Source organism: Malaclemys terrapin, chromosome 2 (genome assembly GCF_027887155.1).
Source record: "Malaclemys terrapin pileata isolate rMalTer1 chromosome 2, rMalTer1.hap1, whole genome shotgun sequence".
Lineage (NCBI taxonomy): Eukaryota > Metazoa > Chordata > Testudines > Emydidae > Malaclemys > Malaclemys terrapin.
In genome coordinates this window covers 271,777,909-271,800,650 of record NC_071506.1, presented here as the reverse complement: position 1 = coordinate 271,800,650, position 22,742 = coordinate 271,777,909, and the positions used below count along the sequence as shown (strand labels likewise).

The following is a 22,742-nucleotide window of genomic DNA, read 5'->3' as shown; positions in this document are numbered from 1 at the left end:
CCCAGAGGACAAACATAGTACCCATCTTTAAAAATGGGAACAAAGACTGGGACATTATAGACCAGTCAGCCTAACTTCAATACCTGGAAAGATACTAGAACAAATTATTAAACAATCAATTTGTAAGCACCTAGAGGATAACAGGGTTAATAAGGAATAGCTAGCATGGATTTTGACTTGGTTACTGGCCTGGTTGGATTGAAGGAAGCAGCGGTCATGATATATGGCTTTAATAAGGCTTTTGACACAATCCCACAAAATATTCTCATAATGAAATTAGGGAAGCATGGGCTACATAAAATTACTATAAGGTGGGTGCACAACTGGCTGAAAGACCACACTCAGAGTATTAATCAGTGGCTCCTCATCTAACTGGAAGGGTATATCTAGTGGAAGTCCCACAGGTGTCTGTCACTACTGAATATTTTCATTAATGACTTGGATAATGGAGTGGAGAGTAGGCTTAAAGTTTGGATGCCACTAAACTGGGAGAGGTTGCAAGCTCTTTGGAGGACAGGATTAGAATTCAAAACAACCTTGACAAGTTAGTGAATTGGTTTGAAGTCAATAAGAGGAAATTCAATAGACAAGTGCAAAGTAGTACATTTAGGAAGGAAAAAAAATCAAATGCAGAACTACAAAATGGGGGAAGTACTGCTGAAAAGGATCTAGGGATTACAGTGGATAACAAAATCTGAATCAATGTGATGTAGTTTTAAAAAAAAGGCGGATATATTCTGGGGTGTATTAATAGAAGTGTCACATGTAAGACAAGAGAGAACGGTCACATTCTAGTTGGCACTGGTGAGCCCTCAGCTGGAATACAGTGTCCAGGTCTGGGTGCTACCCTTTAAGAAAGATGTAGACAAATTGGGGAGAGCTCAGAGGAGAGCACAAAAGTGATGAAATGTTTAGAAAACCTGACCTATGAAAAAAGATTAAACGCGTACCCAGTTTTTTATCTTAAGAAAAAAGACTGAGGGGGAGGGGACCTCATAAGTCTTCAAATGTCTTAAGGGAGGTTATAAAGTGATCAACTGTTTCCCATGAAGGTAGGACAAGTGATTGGCTTAATCTGCAGCAAACTTTTTCTTTCTGAGGTCCCCCGCAACATGCTATAAAAACTCCACAGCCCAGCTGTACCACGACAACTGTTTTCCTGTATACAAGAATCAGGGCCAGCATGAGGGGGTAGCAAGCAGGGCAATCCCCTGGAGCCCCACAACAAAGTGGGCATCACAAAGCTAAGTTGCTCAGGCTTTGTTGCTAAAGCTAAGTTGCTTCAGCCCGCGTGGTGGGGCTCGGTGTCCTGGGCTGCAGTTCTGTATGGTGAGCTTCGGCTTTCTGCCCTGGGCTCCAGCGAGTAACGTTGGCTTAGCGGCCCCCCCCGAAACCCGCTAGTGGCCCCCGGACCCCTGGTTGAGAACCACTGATGTAGGTTATATATTAGGAAAAACAACTTTCTAACTATAAAGGGTAGTTAAGTTCTGGAATCCCCATCATTCAAGGTTTTTAAGAACAGGATGGACAAACTGTTCAGGGATGGTCTAGGTTTACTTGGTCCTGTTTCAGTGCAGGGGGCTGGACTTGAACTCACTGCCCTTTTCAGCTCTACATTTCTATGAAATACTGGAACATATTCCAGGAGTAAATGAGGAACCTATTACACCAAAAAGGATTAGTGTTAGGTCAGAATGAAATTAAATCTGCTAGTTTTGTCACCATTTAGAAACTGTAAGTGTTAACACTTACAATGTTTCCTGGTTATAATTTGGTCAGATTGTGGCCATCCATCCATCAACACAACCCACATCACTACAAGATTTATGATTTATTTATGATTATGAGGCAGGGAAACATTACTCCTATTTCAGAGGGAATAGAAACACACTGGCAAAGCCTGGAAAAGAACCCAAATCTAAGGGCTGGCTAGTGCCCTACCCACAATGCTATCTTTTCATCCTTGTAGTGATATGTTCCTGCTAAAGATTCAGCAATTAAATTCTCTATTTTTGAAGGTCCCGATACAGATCGAGCCATTACCACTTCAGCTTAAGGTGAGAGAGTTGACACTGAATCTAAAACTTTCCATTTTAGCACCACAACCAAATACACGTATAATTAAGTTACACCTTTCGTCCCATACTTCTCCTTTCAGCAACCTGACTTCATCTACAATTCTCAGTGAAATATCTGGACAAGCTTGCACACATGGACTTCATTGCAATCAGTTCACTTTCTGTTGCCAATACACAGCTATACAGCATATTTTTAGTTCTCCCCTTTGCGATGAGGTACATGTGGAGACATTTAAAGATCCTTTGATACCGAATCCCACTATTTAAATTGCAGCGTATCAAAGTGGATGTTAATTGGTTACCTGATTTTCTTTAGCAGAGGATTCCAAGAAAGCTGCATTCCAGGATTCTGCTAAAGCTTTCCCTTCTTCATAGCTGATCACCCTGACCAAATAGAAGACAGTATAAATTATTACAGCAAAGAAAATGTTTGATGGCTTGTGGAGAAGTTAGAGCATTTGCCGCGCAACTGCAGTTACTTCCCTGCAGCACTTCATGTTCTATGAAGTATTAAACTGCGTCACATGCAGTATAAACATTTCAAAGTAAAATTTGGGTCTTGCAATACTTACTTTCCATTTTTACTATATTTTACAATACCTCCATTTTATATAGTGCTTTAAAATTATTGTCACAACATTCCTATGAAGTAAACATGCAACTACTCCATTTTGTAGATGAAAGAGGTTAAGTGACTTGCCCCAGAGTGAGAGTCAGGATTAGAATTCAGTAGTTCCTGGCTCTCAGTTCCATTCTCAAGTCCACAGTACCTTAGTTATGATAACTTAGTTTAATATAGAATTAGGTTAGCTTATGCTAACTTTTTAGCTATGGAAAATTACATACCTATAATTTAGTTCCCAAGAAGAAAATTTCATTGAAATTGTTACAAGTGATGTTGCAACAGACAAGTTGTTACAAGTGATGTTGCAACAGACAAGGTCCTCAAGGAATCAATTATGAAACATTTAGAGGAGAGGAAAGTGATCAGGAACAGTCAGCATGGATTCACGAAGGGGAAGTCGTGCCTGACTAACCTAATTGCCTTCTATGATGAGATAACTGGCTCTGTGGATGAGGGGAAAGCAGTGGATGTGTTATTTCTTGACTTTAGCAAAGCTTTTGATACTGTCTCCCACAGTATTCTTGCCAGCAAGTTAAAGAAGTATGGGCTGGATGAATGGACTGTAAGGTGGATAGAAAGCTGGCTAGATCGTCGGGCTCAACGGGTAGTGATCAATGGCTCCATGTCTAGTTGGCAGCCGGTTTCAAGTGGAGTGCCCCAAGGGTCGGTCCTGGGGCCGGTTTTGTTTAATATCTTTATTAATGATCTGGAGGATGGTGTGGACTGCACTCTCAGCAAGTTTGCAGATGACACTAAACTAGGAGGCGTGGTAGATACACTAGAGGGTAGGGATCGGATACAGAGGGACCTAGACAAATTAGAGGATTGAGCAGAAAAAAACCTGATGAGGTTCAACAAGGACAAGTGCAGAGTCCTGCACTTAGGACGGAAGAATCCCATGCACTGCTACAGACTAGGGACCGAATGGCTAGGTAGCAGTTCTGCTGAAAAGGACCTAGGGGTCACAGTGGACGAGAAGCTGGATATGAGTCAACAGTGTGCTCTTGTTGCCAAGAAGGCTAACGGCATTTTGGGCTGTATAAGTAGGGGCATTGCCAGCAGATCGAGGAACGTGATCGTTCCCCTTTATTCGACATTGGTGAGGCCTCATCTGGAATACTGTGTCCAGTTTTGGGCCCCACACTACAAGAAGGATGTGGAAAAATTGGAAAGAGTCCAGCGGAGGGCAACAAAAATGATTAGGGGTCTGGAGCACATGACTTATGAGGAGAGGCTGAGAGAACTGGGATTGTTTAGTCTCCAGAAGAGAAGAATGAGGGGGGATTTGATAGCAGCCTTCAACTACCTGAAGGGGGGTTCCAAACAGGATGGAGTTCGGATGTTCTCAGTGGTGGCAGATGACAGAACAAGGAGCAATGGTCTCAAGTTGCAGTGGGGGAGGTCCAGGTTGGATATCAGGAAAAACTATTTCACTAGGAGGGTGGTGAAACACTGGAATGCGTTACCTAGGGAGGTGGTGGAGTCTCCTTCCTTGGAGGTTTTTAAGGCCCGGCTTGACAAAGCCCTGGCTGGGATGATTTAGCTGGAAATTGGTCCTGCTTTGAGCAGGGGGTTGGACTAGATGACCTCTTGAGGTCCCTTCCAACTCTGATATTCTATGATTCTATGATTCTAAGTGTTATGGTATCTTACAATATTTTTCTGAAAAATGTATTTACAGTACATACCGTTCCATATGCAGGTCTTTTTTGTTTCCAACCAACATAATAGGTATTCTGTGAAAAAAAATGAACCACTTTTAGAACAGTTGTTATAGTATATTGAACAAAGTACTAGTAATATACCTGCAATGAAATGAGATGAAAGTGTTACTACTTACTGGACTTTTCCCACCATATCCAATAACTTGCCATGGATAACTTTAATCACTTCAAAACTGCAAAATAAAGGGATGAAATCACACATGCACTCTGATGTTTAGCCTTAATACCCAATACACAAGCAATTAATTCCACCTGTAGACTGTTTGAGTTTAAGCTTTATTCTCACTTTAGATGCAAAACAACTGAGATGCTGTAAATGTGTTATTGACTCCTATACAAGAGGCAATTGGGCCAGAACTCCATAAAACACTATACCATCTAACAATATTCTTACATAGGCCAAGATATTCCTGCCCAATATACTTGGTTCCCCTTTTGATAAAGGGCACTGCAAGTGTATGAATCAAGACGGGGAAAGTCATGCTTTAAGCATTATTTGGATGTTTGATGCATCTGCTTGGATTGTAGGTACACTTTAGGCAGAATGTGTAATAAGATTTAGCTGCACAAATGTAGGGAGTCTGGGTAAGAAGGTTAAATTAAAAGTACAGCTTCAAAAAACAAACAAGCACTAAGAGGGAAGGTGCAATAGAATTACTAAGCATGTATTGCTTTGCTGAAATTCACAGTACTTTCTATTTTTTAAATTGGAACAATACTCAATTTCAAATTTAAAATAGAATGCAAGTGATTTCATTCAGAATTTATACACTTGAAAATGAAGAAAAAGCCTAAACTGTGATTTTCCAAGTCAAGAGAAACACAAACTGAGTTGTCAGGTGGTATGAGAAACATTGCTTGTTCAGATACTACAATTATGGGTGCTAATACAGAGTCTGTACATGAAGACTTGAGTGACTAAGGCCAGAAGCAATACTGTGAGGTGCCAAGAAGCCTCAAACCCAGCTAGCTTAATGGGTATTGGATATTTAGTACCATGCAGAATAAGCAAGTTGTAAACAAATGAAGCCAGTGACGTGCAATGGCAACCATTTTATTACATTTGGAGTAACTGAGCTATTCGAGAGTTTGACAGACAACTTTGATTATAAACAGGGACACCATGTATAAATCTGGACTGGACACAAATATTGCCATTAAAAATTATTTGTAGGGTAGGCAAGGTAGATTCTGACTTTCAAAACTTTATTGCCATAAGTAGTGTGCTCATTTACATGGCATTTTAATCAGAGCTCAAATTCCAAGGGCCTGATTCTTCAAGCACAGATTTGCACTGAATACATGCCACAAAGATAGATGCCTTGAATACCTCCCTGTACAAGACTGATCTAAGGAAACCAGCTTGGTGTCAAACTAGTCAAGAATCAGGGTCCATAAAAGTAGCCTAAAGCCATCTTTGCCTCTTTTGTCCAACAGCTGACCACAGGCAGACTATAGGTCAGCCTGACTGTAGAATCTGGCCCACAGTTAGGTATGCACTCTCCTGCCTAAACCAGTACAGTCTTAAGCCAGCCTGTAGAAACTTGGGAAGGAGATGGCAAGAGCCAATGAAAATACAAAACATAGAAATACACAGAGACAGTAAACTCTAATGATTGTTATAATGGACCAAACAATTTCCAATAAACCCAAAACAAGGTAGCATTACACTGATGTTTCACATCACTTCATCTTTACTACCTTGTGAACGGATTTCCTACATTAGCAAGTGGAATTAACTAAGTTTTAAATTAAAAGACAAGGTAACTGTAGGGCCACAATTTATTCTCTGCAGGCTGACAGTAACTAAGGATTCATTAAGGAAGTATAAACTGGGTTTATAATGCATGTTATTGCTCACTAGAAGAAAGACAATCCAAGAAAGCAGGGACCACCAGCAAAAGACGACACATGATACAAAGTAATGGAACCTACTTTGTGATACAAATTAGGAATTTAAGTAAATCAGAACGAGAAACCTTCAATAACCTTGATTGTGAGCAAGTTAAGACCAGGTTAGAGAAGTAGGGCATTGTTTGCTTCTTCGGGAGCGTTTTTATGGATTTCCATTTGACAGACACTGCACTCAAGTCACTCAAAATAGAAGAGATTTTTTTTTAAGAATGGATTTTCCAAAAAGACCTACAACAAACGCATGGAAAGAAACAAGTACCCTACCGTATCAGTATTCAAATGTTCAGATCCTATGTCAATATATAGCCAGTGACCTAGCTATATGAACCAAGAGCAACACTGGCAAACTTGTGTCAGACTGGAGTAGCAACCAGCAAGCAAGCAGAAGATAAATCAAAGCCTCTTTGGCTTTCCAGAGTACTTAGGCAATCAGGGTGCGGTGTTACAGGATATGTTCTGTCCTGCATCCAGACTCTCTAAGTAGTAGAACAGGATGTGACACCTTACAATTCAAGTAGATTTCTACTTTAAGAGCCAAGCAGTAAATAAAAAGCCATTAAAAAAAAACCTAGAAAAGAACTTGTAGGTATAGACCCAGGGCAGTCTGAATACATTCTGCAGTTCTTTGCTAAGCTTACACTAGAATTTGACTCTTCCACAGTGGCATCCCAACAGTTGTCAGGAGGACAAACTTCTATTTTTCATCTGACTGCTTGACTTTGCAGCACTACATAATAAAGAACTGGAGCCAGAGTTAAAAGAATTAAATCCTCTAGTTATTACCAATCAGGTATAGGACAATCCATGGAAGCTTCCAGGTCATCAACATGCCTCAACTCTGGTTGAAAGGTAGTAACTCTGGCAGCAAAGCTTCAGCCTCTATTGCTATTCTATCCGTGTCTCTAGGTGAAACTACAAATAAGGGAACTTTACATCTTCAGTACACTGTCGCAGATGCAGGCAATTGTCCCTTTGAAGTGGGCTGAGATTGAGACCACCAACCCATTTTACTTAGCACCATATTACTAGCTAAGCCCAGATCTGAACTAGTGACCAAGAAGATGGGAGACTCCATGTCCCATAAATCCCCAGGTTTTCAAGTATTGTCTTGAAATTAAGCCAGAGTGCCTCCCCCAGAAGGAGAGAATGCTAACACCAAGTTTGTGTTGTTAGAGAGTTTGTACATGGGGGTGCTTGATAATTATTTCACTGTCTTAAGACTCAATTCTTACCTTCATCACCTGTTACTGTGAAAGATTCTGTAAATAGCGACAGAAGCAGCTGTCTAAAACATATGCTCCCTTTAACATTATTCCTCAATACTACAGAATGTTAATTTGTTTCATTAGGTAGATCTGACAAAGCTACTCAGCATATACTTTATCTATTAACATAATGAGCAACCATAAGGGCATTTGAGCAGCCCAGCAGAGTTCAGATTAGGACAAACATACTAGACACTCCAGTACTGGTCAAGAATGCAAGCAACTGTTGTCTTTCAAAGTGTCCCTATGTGCTGAACAGGAAGAGAAGTCACTCAGGACCTTCTGTTTAAAAAAAAAAAAAAACAAAAAAAACACACACACACCTTGAAGGTTTAAATTTTACTTATTTAGTAGCTTACATAAGGAAGCTACTATTTTTACATTGCTAACTTCCTCTTTTACTGATATGCAGATGCTGTACCTGGTAACTTTAAGAAGAAATCCTGCCGCTAAAACCACCAAATTTATAGAAATAAGACAACGTAGGGGTCCAAAAAAGGAAGGGGATTAATAGAATAGGATGCCAATGACTGTACAAAAGCCTAATAAAGAGGTTAATGTGCTTCTTACCAGTAGAGAGATTACCTAGAAGAAAGCCAGGCCCTCAAGCCAAAAAGGACCTTAATTCAAACTCTGAAATCTGAATAGCTATTCTGAGAAACTATTTTACAGTAAGACATGCCCTTCAATACTGCAAATAAAAAAAGCAGCCTGCAAGCCAAATTCATACACATTGTCAATTGCCCAGAAGCTCATAGCACTGAACAGGCAATTTCTACCAGTCAACTGGACAGGTGGGCAAGGCAGAAAAATCCCACAAAGAAGAATCAGCTCTATTTGAGTGCAAGGCTACAGCTACCCTACAGAGCTTGCAGCTGTGTCACTGCTAATGGACACTTTAAGCAGACAGGAGAGCGCTCTCCCATCAGCTTACTTACTCCAGCCCCTGCGAGCAGCGGTAACTATGTCGACAGGAGCAGCTCTCCCACTGACGTAGTGCTGTCAACACTGGCGTTTATGTCGAAGTAACTTACATTGCTTGGGGAGCGTGGGAAGATTTATTCACCCCAATGAATGACAAGCTATGCCAAAATAAGCTGTAGGGTAGACACAGCGTAAGTTTATACGGCTAAGAGGAAAGAGAACCAGCCATATGGTTCTTATGTTCACGGGATTTCTGACCCAAGGAGAAAAGTCAGAAAATGTGTAGTGCCATTACTATTCTAGGTCATGATTCAGTTTATTTATGCCTCTTTGTACTCACATACCACAATGAGGAGCACTAGGAATACTTACACTTGATCATCTTTTTACTCAAAGTTCATAACCAATACACTTGAATATGGATTCTATCTTTACTTGCCCCCAACCACTGTAGTTTGCAAGCTGCTTAGGTACAGTAAAGATTATCAAATGCTATTGTGAGGAGAATTGTTATTCCCATTTTACTGATGGGAAATGGAGGCAGAGATTAAAGAATTGTGAGGGCATACAGGGAGTCTGTGGCAGAGCCAGGGATTGAAGCCACATGAATCTCAGATCAGTAGCTTACTCATAATATATACACAGAAGAACTCTATTACCTTTTTATTGATGTGACTGAATAAACGAGAATGTAGCCATTAATGTCTATGGAGTATGTCTGAGGAAATATGGAGTATTCATCCTGTGGAAGGAAAATTATATTTTAAAAAATGGTTATTGCCACAAGAGTCAGAATCTTAGTGACAGTAGATCACCAGCAGTTTTAAACACTGACTGTATTTATAAGACATGAATTGCATTTGTAAAGATTTAAAACAATGTCAACACAGGTAAATCAGACTCCATGGCAGCCATCATGGTGGAGGCTGCCTGTTCCTTAAGGATTACATAGGGATGTTCAGAAAAAGTCAAGCAAGCTAGGGATAAGAAGCTGTAGATTTTCCCCCCCCACACACACACAATATATGCTAAATAAAAACAAAGAATTTCAAAATTTCCCACAAAATGAAATTAAGATTTATTTTACAGTATAAGAAACAAATTTAAGATAATTCATTACTATCAAAACATTTTACTCCAAGAAGTGTCAGAATGGAATGCTTTGATATCAAGATGCTTAGTTTCATGTATTTTCCCTACCTCCCCACCCCCCCACTCAACATTTCTAAAAAATAGACATCTTGGAAACATTTTGACCACCTCTAGATTCTATATAGATTTTGTTCTGATGCTAGACTTAAAAAGTTTAGTTTGTTTGAGACCACTTCATCTCTTGTCAGTCAATCCAATTGCTCAAACTGTTCACTTTCACATGTCACCAGCCTATATTACGCAGGAGAACCTTCCTTCCCCCTTCCCTAATGAGCAAGTGGGAAAGGCCCCTATCTAGTCCTCCCCAACCTTCACAACTTTCTAGCAAGGTGAAGCTAGACAGAACTGGTCTTCTCTTGTGCTTCATATTCAGCTCTAATGTGCGGCAAAGCCCCACTACTGCTCGAATATCAGATAGGTGTGCAACTTGGTTACTGACTAAAGTAAATGACTTGGATCACTTTTATACCATGTGCAAGAAACAGATGGTGGATGTGCAAACTAAGCATTAGACTGTACTTGGCATTCCACAGGATTTCTATCAATTGGAATAGCTTTGGTAACAATTATCACCTGTCCCCCAGCCTCTAGAACCTCTTAACCAAGGCTCTTGTTTTCACAGTACTCCCATCAACCCATCACTTCACTCCCTCCAGCTTTACAGGTTTCAGTATCAAATCCTGTGCTGTACTGAGATAGTTGTTATCTAAACCCTTTCTAATTCATACTTTCACAACTGTCTGCTTGGCTTTTATTTGCTTGTTAGAAATGATTTTTGGAATGTGAAGTCCATTAATGGCTATTATCCAGGATGGGTAAGGAATGGTGTCCCTAGCTTCTGTCAGAGTGGAGATGAATGGCAGGAGAGAGAGAGATCACTTGATCATTACCTGTTAGGTTCACTCTCTCTGGGGCACTTGGCATTGGCCACTGTTGGCAGACAGCATACTGGGCTGGATGGACCTTTGATCTGACCCAATATGGCCATTCTTATGTTGGAATTATACAGTTAACATTTAAGAAGTTTGCCAACAACATAATGTGGCCCAGTAATTAGAGATTCACACAAACCACTATACGCCAAAAGTAGTTATTCCTATAATCTTTGGTATGTTATATGTATCCATTTAAGCAGCTCCCAGGGTCTATTGGGAAAGTAAACCACACTGAGCAAAGCTTGTTCTAATGCATTTACAATGTTTTTCAACATCTACCCACAAGATCTCTCCCCTCCAATCCACTGAAGCCAACAAAAAACAAAGAATCCATGGGAAAGATTTAAAAATAACCACTAATGAGACAATGCTATTTTAATTAAGAATTAGTTTCAACTGTGTGATACTGAAATTGAACCTCAACCTTGAGAACGAACTCTGTTTAAGGTTGTGCTGGCTGGGGAATTGATTGAGTTATGGTATTCTTTTTAGACTGAATTAAAGTTCTTGGGAAGGCGGGGTTCTGATTTCAGCGAACATTACAATTTGCAAGAAAAGGAAAGGTAGCTACCCAGCTCCTGACACAAATGACCAAAAATCATGATGTTTGGTCCATTAGCCTGCATTATACAGTTCAACACCACACCAAAGACAGCAAGGTGTGAGGAAGCGCCATTTGGCCAGCATAGCATGGAACTCAAAAATATTAGCACCAAAAGAAAGTTACTCACCTCGTGCAGTAACTGTGGTTCTTTGAGATGTGTCTCCCTATGGGTGCTACACTCTAGGTGCACTAACACTCCCTGCACCTTGGATTGGCGATTTCTCATAGCAGTGTCTGTTCAGCCCGCATGTGCATGTTAGTCAGTCTCATGCCCTGAGCTGTTATGTTGTACTGTGCGGGAGTACTCCCCTCAGTTCCTTCTCTACCGCAAAGTCCCATGGCAGAGAACTCTGAAGCAGAGGGGGAGGATGGGTAGAGGAGCATTCATAGGGACACATCTTAAAGAACCACAGTTACTGCACAGGGTGAGTAACTATTTCTTCTTCCAGTAGCGTTCCTATCGGTGCTCCACTCAAGGTGACTACCGAGTACTGCCTCTAAGGGTGGAGGGGGTTTCGGAGTCAAGTCCAGTAGAAAGGAAAGCATAGCTGATCCAAACACAGTATCAAAGGCAGAGTCATGAGTTATTGCATAGTGTTTGGTGAATGTATACATAGAATCATGAGTCATAGGACTGGAAGAGACCTTGAGAAGTCTTAGTCCAGTCCCTCCACGCAAGGCAGGACTAAATATTATCTAGATCAGTGGTTCACTACCTATTTACCATTGTGGGCCACATGCAGCTCTCCATGAGTTATGTGCGCTGCATCCACACAATATACATACCTGTATGGCCCTGAGGGTGTCACATGGGCTGCAGCTGAGTGCTGATTGGGCCACAAGCAGTTCATGGGTTGAGAACCACTGATCTATACCATACCTGATAGGGGTTCATCACTGGAGATTTTTTAAGAGTAGGTTAGACAGAGATTCTACAACCTCCCTAGGAAATTTATTTCAGTGCTTAACCACTCTGACAGAAAGATTTTCCTAATGTCCAACCTAAAACTCCCTTGCTGCAATTTAAGCCCATTGCTTCTTATCCTATCCTCAAAGGTTAAGAACAATTATTTTCCCTCCTCCTTGTAACAACCTTTTATGTACTTGAAAACTTGTGTCCCCTCTCAGTCTTCCCTTTTCTAGGCTAAACAAACCTAATATTTTTTTCAATCTTCCCTCATAGGTCATGTTTTCTAGACCTTTCATCATTTTTGTTACTCTTTTCTGGACTTTCTCCAATTTGTCCACATCTTTCCTGAAATGTGTCACCCAGAACTGGACACAATACTCCAGTTGAGACCTAATCAGCACGGAGTAGAGCGGAAGAATTACTTCTCATGTCTTACTTATAACTGCTGCTAATACATCCCAGAATGATGTTTGCTTTTTTTGCAGCAGCGCTACACTGTTGATTCATATTTAGTTTCTGGTCCACTATGACCCCCAGATCCCTTTCCACAGTACTCCTTCCTAGGCAGTCATTTCCCATTTTGTACGTGTGCAACTGATTGTTCCTTCCTAAGTGGAGTACTTTGCATTTGTCCTTATTGATTTTCATCCTATTTACTTCAGACCATTTCTTCAGTTGTCCAGATCATTTTGAATTTTAATCCTACCCTCCAAAGCACTTGCAAATGCGCTCAGCTTGGTATTCAGAAATTTTATAAGTGTACTCTCTTTGCCATTATTTAAATCATTGATGACAATATTGAACAGAACCAGACCCAGAACTGATCCCTGCAGGACCCCACTTGATATACTCTTTCAGCTGGACTATGAACCTGATAATTATTCTCTGGGAACAGTTTTCCCAACCAGGTATGCACCCAATTTTAGTAGCTCCATCTAGGTTGTATTTCCCTAGCTTGTTTATAAATATAGATTCCCAACTAGCAGCTTTACAGATTTCCGTAATCGGCACATTTTTGAGAAAGGCCCTAGAAGTGGCAATAAACCCTTGTAGAATGGATGCTTATAACCAAATGTGGTTGAATGTTGCAAGACTGGTAACAAGAGTTAATGCAGCCTGATAGCCACTTGGAAAATCTCTGGTGAGAGACTGCCGACCCTTTTAACCTATCTGCTAGTGAACGATTAACTTGTCAGTCTCTGATGGTCTTTGTTCTGTCTAGATAGAAGGCCAGAGCTCTCCTGACATCCTGGGCATGCAACAGTGCATCCTGGCGATGTAAATCCGCTTTGGGGTGGAAGCCAGCCATGTGAATGGGCTGATTGAGATGCAACTCGGAAAAAACCTTAGGTAAGAATTTGGGGTGGGGCCACATGACCTTATCCTTAAAGCACACTGGGGGGGGGGGGGGGGGCAGGGCGCATGATATCTGGGCCTCTATTTCTCAATGTGTCGCGCTTATGTAATGGCTATCAGGAATGCTGTTTTCACTGACAAATGGAGCAGTGAATAGGTAGCCAAAGACTCAAAGGGCAGTCCTGTGAGGCATTTGAGGACCAGATTAAGGTCCCATATTGGAGCAGGATGTTGGATTGGTTTCCCAGTCCTCTAAGAAATCACTGTGGTCAGATAGGCAAAGATAGAATAAACCTTTATTGGGGATGGAAAGCCATGATGGTTGCCAGGTGGACCTGTATAGAGCTCAATTGATAGACCCGATGTTTTCAGAGTTAGGGCACATTCCAGTATACCTGGAAGTGACATGGTCATTGGTGGAATCTGTCTACAGTCATACCAGCTGACAAATTGTTTCCATTTTTGAGACTATGGGTAACAAATAGATGGTTTCTTGCTGTGTAATAGTACTCTAAGTCTTTGAGCAGGCTGTCTCTAATACTGTGAGCCATCGACCAACTATGCTCTAAATGTTTCATCCCAATCTCATGATGCTTCATCTTCCTGCCCTCTTGGGAGAGATTGGGAGCAGCATGGAGAGTAATCTGAGAGCAAACAACTGTATCAGGTAAGGAAACCGCATTTGCCTGGACCACGTTGGAACTCTTAGAATGACTCTGGCTCGGTCTTTATTTTGAGCATAGCTTTGCCTATCAAGGGAGTTGGTAGGAATGCATACAGTAGGGTTGATGACCAATGAAGGTGAAAAGCAACCCTCAAGGAATGGTGATCCAGTCCGCCCACTGACCTAAAGTGGGTGCATTTCTTGTTTGACTCTGTGGCAAATAAGTCTGAGGGGTGCCCTATTGACGGAATATGTGGTGTAATATGTTGGGGTCTATTTCCCACTTGTGGTCTTGGAAGAAGTGTCTGCTGAGTGCATCTGCAGTCACATTCTGAATCCCTGGGAAATCACTATGATGGTGATCTGGTTGTATGCACCAGTCCCAAAGCCTGACAGCCTCAGTGCAGAGGGAAGGAGATCTTGCTCCTCTTGAGCAGTTGATGTAAAACATGCAGGATATATTGTCTGTCATGATCTTTATGTGTTTGCCCCTGATTAGTGGTAGGAATTGGAGACAGGCATATCTGACTGCTCTTGAGTTCCAGGAGACTGATGTGTAGCACTGTCTCTTGTGACAACCACCTACCCTGATCACGTGTCTAAATGTGCTCCCACCCTAGCAGAGAGGCATTTGTCGTTATGACAGTTGGGTGAAGACATGTAAATGGAACTGCTCTGCACATGCTGTGATGGTCTTTCTAGTCAAGGCATTGTTTTATGAAGGTAGTTATGAGAAGTATATTTAGACTGTCTGGTGGGTGAACAGACCTTTCTAAGCCACCCTTGAAGGCATGGCATTCAAAGCCTGGCACGTTCTGTAACAAAGGTAGTGGTTGCCATTTGTCCCAGTAATTGAATGCAGTTCCTGACCAGGGCTTGGGGGCTGAGCTGTATTGTTTTTGCTATGTTGGAAAGAGCCACAAACCTGTGCAGAGGAAGGTAGGGTCTTGCTGTCACTGGATCAAGATGTGCCCTTATGAACTCTAAGTTTTCCACAGGGGTCAAGATAGTTTTTTTGTATGTTCAGTTCCTATTCAAGGAAGGGGTCTATGGCCTCAGAAGTTGCCTGAGACAGTTCCAAGAAATGGCCTTTCAGCACCCAGTCATCCAGGTAAGGGGAAGCGAAGATACCCTTCCTGCAGCGCTTCACTGCTACCACAGACGACCTTCGAAAAGGCCCTCAGTCTGGATGATAGGCTGAAGGGGAGCACTCTGTATTGAAAGTGGTCATGGCTAACAATAAAACTGAGGAATCGTTTGTGGGGTGGGTGGGTAGCGAGGTGGCAATATGCATCTTGAAGGTCAAGGGCTGAGAATCAATCTCCTTGCTCTAATTATGGAATCACTGCAAACATCACCATTTTGAATTTCTGTGCCTTCATATAGGTGTTGAGTAAGTAGCCTCAAGTCTAGGATGGGTCTCCAACCTCAACTCTGTTTTGGCACCAGGAAGTACCTTGAATAAAACCCCTTCCCTTTGTGCTGCACAGGGACTGGTTCTAGAGACACACACTTACCATTGGGAGCTATTTCTTGATGAAGAAATTGTGTAACACTGCTCATGTTGCAGTGAAACCTTACCACACATAGGAGTGACAGAACTATGAGTGAGTGATATTAGTGCCTATAGTGGAGATGTCACACAATAAAAAGGCAAAAAGGCAGACTCTCCGTAATCTTGCCCTGAATTTAAATCCTTAAAAATACAAAATCATGTATATGTATACACAAGGCCATGGGATTAAATGAGAATCATGCATACACACATGCTTGAGCATTTCTTTATGGAAACTAAATTTTGCAGAGTCCCTAACATCATCAGGGCAAATGACTGTGCCATAGACCATTTATGTTCAAAACCTCCTGGAACATTCCCTGCATCTCTGAGACCGTGTGCACAAGCAACCCACCTACTCTCTGGGATTTAACAAAATGTAGAAGCCTACTTTAATTGCAGGATCCAGCATATTGGTCTATGCCCACTAGACATTCATTCATGAGCATCACAAATATGAATGTCAGTGATCACCACCACAGGTTACAAATAAAATCACGCCCACCTTCATTTTGGTTATGCATAGCCTATGGCAGTTGGTTCTTGGAGTCTGCAATAACAGGTTCTATCAGATTAGCCCTTCTGTATTAAATGAACGCAAACAAGAATGCTAAGAGGCATTATTAGCACATTACATTAAAAGACACATTAAATTTTACTATAACTCATCGACGTAACCTTATTTCTTTATGTTTGATGTAGCCAAAGTCACTTTCCAAAACACTAGTTTAAAAACAAACAAAAAACCAACACCACTACAGTACACTGCTTTAGCAATGTTTAATAGCCCCTATTAGCCCCAAACAATCTGAGCACATTTCTACTAATTTTGGGGGACTAGACTACTTGACAGTATCACGTTGGAAGTTAATTCAATTACTGCTAAATTAGTAAATATTAGTTTAGTGCTGTAAGTGAACTGTAAAGGCCTTCAGACCCCCTTTATTCAAATATATCCATTGTGGTGTTTTGCTCAACACAGGACAATATCAACTTAATCCTAGAGGAGTAGCAGTAACACATGTAGCCTTCATTTTGAAGGAATGGTTCAGACAACAAAGTTCACTTACTTGGCCAGCTGTGTCTACTAGCTGAAGATGATATTCTTGCCCATTTACTGTGATCAGTTTTGTAAAAGCTAGAGGAAACAAGAGAAATGAACTTCAGAATTAAAACTGAATAGCTTTATACTTAAAGGTTTACTGAGATCAGACCAGAAATTAGTGGAGAGAACCCTAGTGGAACAATCTGAAGTTTTTAAAAGCAGGAGTGAAAGACTAAATTGGGGTGCTCTGTATACAGTTAGTATATTGCATACACCGAACATTAATGTTAATTTAAATTTTCTGAAAATTGGAATTGCACACACTGGATGCAGAATTTCTCGTGTTATTTCTTTACATTTAAAGCACTTTAAGACTGCAGACTTTTCAAATAGATAAAAACTAGTGGTCAAATTGTAGACCTAATTGGATTTTCACATTAAGAGTTACCTGAATGCAAGTCAACGTCAAAGTTAGTTAAGATTTAATATGGGGTCTTCAGTTTCAAAACCACTCTCTAAATCCAGTTTTCCTGATCTGAATACTCACGATGAAGCAAAACACCAAGAACTTTTTAGCACAATGGAATTAAAAACAGTGATTTATTGTGAACAAACTGTGCACACAGGACCACTGAAATTCTGATTTGAGGCTGTCACACAACTACTTTTAACTTGCTGCAGTTATCGCAGCACATTCAGTTCTTAATCAGGAAGTACATTCAGTACTATTAGAGGAAATCAAAACACTATTTATCTTACTATATTTCAAGAAATGCCAACGCACGTTATAAGCAGAGGATTATCTGGAAGCCACAACTCAATTTTTTTGCTTTTGTGGGTATATATTAGCATAGTAATGTTATGCTAAGTGTAATATAAGCTAGTTGCCTCTGGTATTTTACTACCACATTCATGCTGAGAACATAAGGAGCCAATTTCAAAACCTTTTGTTTTAGCCCAGGTGGTTACTCTTTGTACTTTCCAAATGTACACCCTAGCTTTAAAAACACTCTTGGTATGCCTCTAGGGTTATTACAACGTTATGGACTGAAATTTTGATTTAGGTCCTCTAGTGTTTAAAGCAGAATAGATGTCCTGAAAGGATGAAAGTCACAAACAAACAGCACCTTAACATTAACTATTTTAGTGCTGAATGTTTTAGCAAGAACATTAAGCTGATGGGCTAATCACACATTTTCTGACTTGCCTCCCAGTGGACAAATGTTTTAGCAGTCCAAAAACTTCTAGCTTCCCAGTTGACAATCTCCACAATGCAGTCTCTCTCCCTCGGCCAATATAAACTTTTGCAGTGCATTGAAGGTGATAACTTTCAGTATTAATGTTTGTGCTTTCCCTTAAACTAAACAATGAATACTGCAAAGGCTCTATTTATTTTTGGGTTTTGTTAGACTTGTGGAGGTTTATCTATCCAAAGCCACTGCAGAATTGCCAATAAGGGTACTGGACAGCTGAAGAATCTAAGCACCCTATTGAGGAATTTAGGTCAAGTAGTTAGTATATGACATAAAACCCTGTTCACACTAACTAATCCCACTAGGTAACCTCCAAATCCATAGCATAGTATGTGTATTGTAGAGATTGGGGCACGGATGAGGGCTATCTGGACAAAGCCTCAACCAGCTAAGAAATAATGAATAGATATGGCCTCTGATAAAGGGCACATGTCTACCTTTTGACAGGTCTATAACACTGCTCTACAGCCAAAATGCTTCTGAAATAAATGTAGGCAAACTTCACTAATTCTGGGTCACTGAGAACGCAAATGATGCTTAAAATTGTTGATTGCCTCTAGTTTTCAAGATATGCTATTGGGTCAGTATATATGACCCTTGACTTGGGAATGGCGGAGGATAAGTGAGTTATAAAGGGAAGGGATCTCAATTTAAACCAGAAATGACTAAAATACATCTTTGACCGGATCTATGAATAAATCTATGACTGGGTTTGGACAGTACTTGCTTTTTAGGCAAAACAAGGAATGATGCAATCTGAAGCTGGTATTGCCTCATACATGATATGAATTGCATCATGTTATTCCTAGAAGGAATGGATGATGCAATCATAACGAAGCTTACATCACTCTGCTGAACAAACTGCCCTATATCAGCTCTAGAAATCATACAGTGTCATGCTCTCTTATTTGTCAATGTTTGATTTTGCAAAGGGACACATTTCTGTTTTAGCCAAAGTGAGCAGAGATGCCTCGTACTTGTGTGAACAGTGCAGATAACTTCTGCTATGTTTGTGGTGAACTGACTTTTGCATCACAAAAGCGCAGTATAACCACTATGGTTAAGAAAGCCTAATCACTTTTATTTTGGCTGCAAAATTGGAGATCTGGACAAGAGGTGGGCCCCACACATATGCTGCAACACTTGTGCAACAAATCTTTGCCGGTGGTTGAACAGGAAAAGGAAATCTATGCCTTTTGCAGTGCCAATGATTTGGAGAGAGCCAACAAATCATACCAGCAATTGTTACTTCTGCATGGTGCCTCCAGTTGGGAAAGGTGTGTCAAAGAAGAAAAAAGTGGACTGTGCATTATCCAAACATTCCATCAGCTATACGCCCAGTACCCCAAGGAGAAGGACTGCCGGTTCCTGATGCACCAGAACCATTCTCACTTGAGTCAGACGAGGAAGAGGAAGAGGATGAAACTTCTGGTCCTGAACCATCCATGACACAGGACCCACATTTTCTCCCATCCTCCTCCTCTGAACCACACCTCATAACACAAGGTGAACTGATTGACCTTGTCAGGGATTTGGAACTACCCAAGAGTAAGGCAGAGCTGTTGGGCTCCAGACTACAGCAGTGGAATCTCCTGGCAGGTGATGTTAGGGTTTCCATGTTCCGTGACAGTCAAAAGGATCTTGTCCCATTCTTCTTCATGGAAGGTGATCTTGTAGCCTGCAACAACATCCATGGTGTGGTGGCAGCCCTCAACATCGTTCATGATCCAGAGGAATGGAGACTGTTCATTGATTCATTGAAGATGAGTCTTAAAGCTCTTTTACTGCATAATGGCGATGTTTTGCCATCAATTCCAGTTGGTCATGCAGTCCATATGAAGAAAACCTATGACAACATGGAACAACTTTTGAGGTGCATAAACTATGACCAACATCAGTGGCAGCTTTGAAGGTTGTTGCTCTCTTGGATGGTCTGCAGACTGGATACACAAAGTACTGCTGTTTTCTCTGCGAATGGGACAGTCGTGCAAGAGATTCCCTCTACATCAAGAAAGATTGGCCACTCCGACAGTCATTGGAGCCTGGGAGGAAAAGTGTTCAGCATCCACTACTTGTTGAATCAAGGAAGATTTTGTCACCACCCTTACACATCAAACTGGGTCTGATGAAGAACTTTGTCAAGGCCATTGACAAAACAGAAGCAACTTTCAAGTACCTCCGTGGAAAATTTCCAAGGTTAAGTGAAGCTAAGATTAAGGAAGGGGTCTTTGTTGGTCCTCAGACTCGTGAACTTCGAGATGATGCATATGACCGTGCACTGCGTGGCAAGGAAAAGACGGCATGGAAAGCCTTCCAGTTAGTGGCAATAAATTTTCTCGGAAACAACAAGGCAGACAACTACAGGTTGTTGGTGGAAAACCTCCTCAAGGCATACAAAAGCCTTGGTTGCAGACATTTTTTGCATTCTCATCTAGATTTTTTTCCACCGAACTGCGGAGCAGTGAGCAACGAGCACGGCGAGCGATTTCACCAGGACATTGCAACGATGGAGAAACGCTATCAGGGCAAATGGAGCCCATCAATGCTTGCAGACGATTGCTGGACAGTGACAAGAGATGCTCCATTTAATGAATACAGGAGATGAGCCAAGAAACGCCGAGTAGACATTGAATAGGACTAAACTATGTACATAATAGTTTTTTGCCTTTTGTTTCATAATAAATTCTATTTATATAACCCTTTTGCTGATTTTTAAAGTGTTACATAAACAGGACAGGTGAAATATTATCATGTAAAGCAACCATAAACACATGAAAAGACCTAGGTTTACAATTTATGATTAAAACTCTACTATCTACACAATATACATAGACATAAAATGTAAAAACGTAAATATCTTAGAAACAGTAGCCAGTTGTTTTAATTGTCATATTTGAATTCAGCACATCAAAATACATAATAAATAACACATTTTATCTCTGAAGCAGACGACTTCTCCAAGATTGTAGACCAGTGATTTTTGGAGGTATCTGTTTGGATAAGTTACTGGTGTGTGTCTCAATAAGCTTATACTATGCTATCTTTTGGAATGAAGAACTCCACGTTAAAAAATTATAGCAGTTCTATTCTTGCTCTATATGAGAAAGTATTAGGGTGTTGATGAAAACACACTACTACCTCAAAAAGTGTTGAGCAAAGTCACAATTTGCAAGGTTTTTGGGTCAAGTTAGTAAGATGGAAAAACAAGCCCTTCAGACAAAATGGCCACATTAACACAAATAATTAAGAGGTCCAGAAACTGGAAGGGGATAGTACTACTACCTACCATATCAAAGATCTGACCAGTCAAATGACTCCAAATGTTAGAACTTCTCCATACGTGCTGTTACATAGTTCAAAGGTAAAAACTGATGGCATCTCTTTTGGGCGTGTTCTAGAAACCCAACATGCATGCTAAATGAAGAAACGTTCATCACTACTAAAAGGCAATGGTAACAAGATTAAGAAGGGAAACATGCAGTGGAGGAGTTAAGTATCAGGAAGCACCTAAATTATAATGCTACAAGCTTCACTACTACTAATGGCAATCTGCTTCACCCTGACTGGCAATTATGCAGTGCCTTTGGATAGATAAACCTTCACAGGTCTAAAAAAACATGAAAATGAATAATAGAGCCTTTGCAGTATTCATTGTTTAGTTTAAGGTAAAGCACAAAAATTAATATTCAAAGTTTATATTGGCAGAGGAAGAGACTGCATTGTGGAGGCTGTCAAGGGGGAAGCTAGACGTTTTCGTAGCTGGTAAGGGACTCCAAACACTTGGCCAGTGGGAGGCAGATCAGGAACTGTGATAAGCACATCAACTCTATTTTCTTGCTTAAGCATTCAGCACTGAAATAGCATGTCCATAATGCATACTATTCCTTTGCTCACACACTTGTTCTTAACAGTACTTTAGGTTGCTCTTGTGATCAAGACTCTAAAACTGAAGATACAGGTCTGTTGCATCTTACGCTGGGGTTACGTTCCGCAGTCAGAGCGTAAAGCGAAACTCGTGTATAGTCAAAATTGCATTGAGTGTAATGGCGGGTGGAATCACCCACACTACAGGTACAGTATTAAAATTGTTATTTTTCTCTTTTTAATTTGTTTTTGCCGATTGCAGAAAGCTGAAATCGCGCATGTTAAATGCGCGTAAGATGTGACAGACCTATATTCAGACTTAGTTGCATTAGATTATTTACAAAGCTTTCACTTTATATCTCCTCAATCCTTCAGGTTGGGAAGGACGACAAGGATTTTTGGGCATTTAGTCTTTCGGCTTCCAGACAAATTAACTGCCATCTCAACACAGGTGAGAGATGTGGTGGCAAGAGAAGACTGGCAGGCAATAGAATTTATATGAGCTGCTGACACATTAGTGCGCATTTGGGGGTGGTCTTAGTCCTTTTTGTACTGTTACTGTCTGTGCCATTGAATGCATATATTCAAATGGTTTTAAAGCTCAGCAGGATTATCCTTGAGTGGAGATACAAAAGACAATGGCAAACTATCCCCACAAAGGTACTGGGCTGTTAATTCTTAAAAAGGGAAGCTGCCTCTCCAAAGCTGAGCTATTACTTCTGCATCCCTTCCTTGAATTTTATCTATTCTTCATTCATGCTCCCAAACCCTTTGTTTCTGCCTTTCTAGGCTTTGGCCAAGATATTTTCTACTACACTCCCCACAAAGGCAGAACAGAGCTATCCTTAGACAGGCACCCTCAGAGCCATTTGTT

General features: G+C 40.8%; 1 protein-coding gene across 2 annotated transcripts in view; it reads right to left on the bottom strand.

The window, feature by feature from the left end:
• Positions 1 to 22,742, bottom strand: part of RHEB (Ras homolog, mTORC1 binding) — a 60,312-nt gene that overhangs the window by 11,581 nt on the left and 25,989 nt on the right. Inside the window, exons 3-7 of one of the 2 annotated variants that reach the window (XM_054021193.1) lie at positions 16,777 to 16,844; positions 9,190 to 9,272; positions 4,544 to 4,600; positions 4,392 to 4,439; positions 2,381 to 2,462 (exon numbers count right to left, since the gene is read on the bottom strand). In XM_054021193.1, the coding sequence (XP_053877168.1) occupies positions 2,381 to 2,462; positions 4,392 to 4,439; positions 4,544 to 4,600; positions 9,190 to 9,272; positions 16,777 to 16,844 (338 nt within the window). The remainder of the gene's footprint in view (positions 1 to 2,380; positions 2,463 to 4,391; positions 4,440 to 4,543; positions 4,601 to 9,189; positions 9,273 to 16,776; positions 16,845 to 22,742) is intronic. The other variant, XM_054021194.1, reaches the window with a different exon arrangement.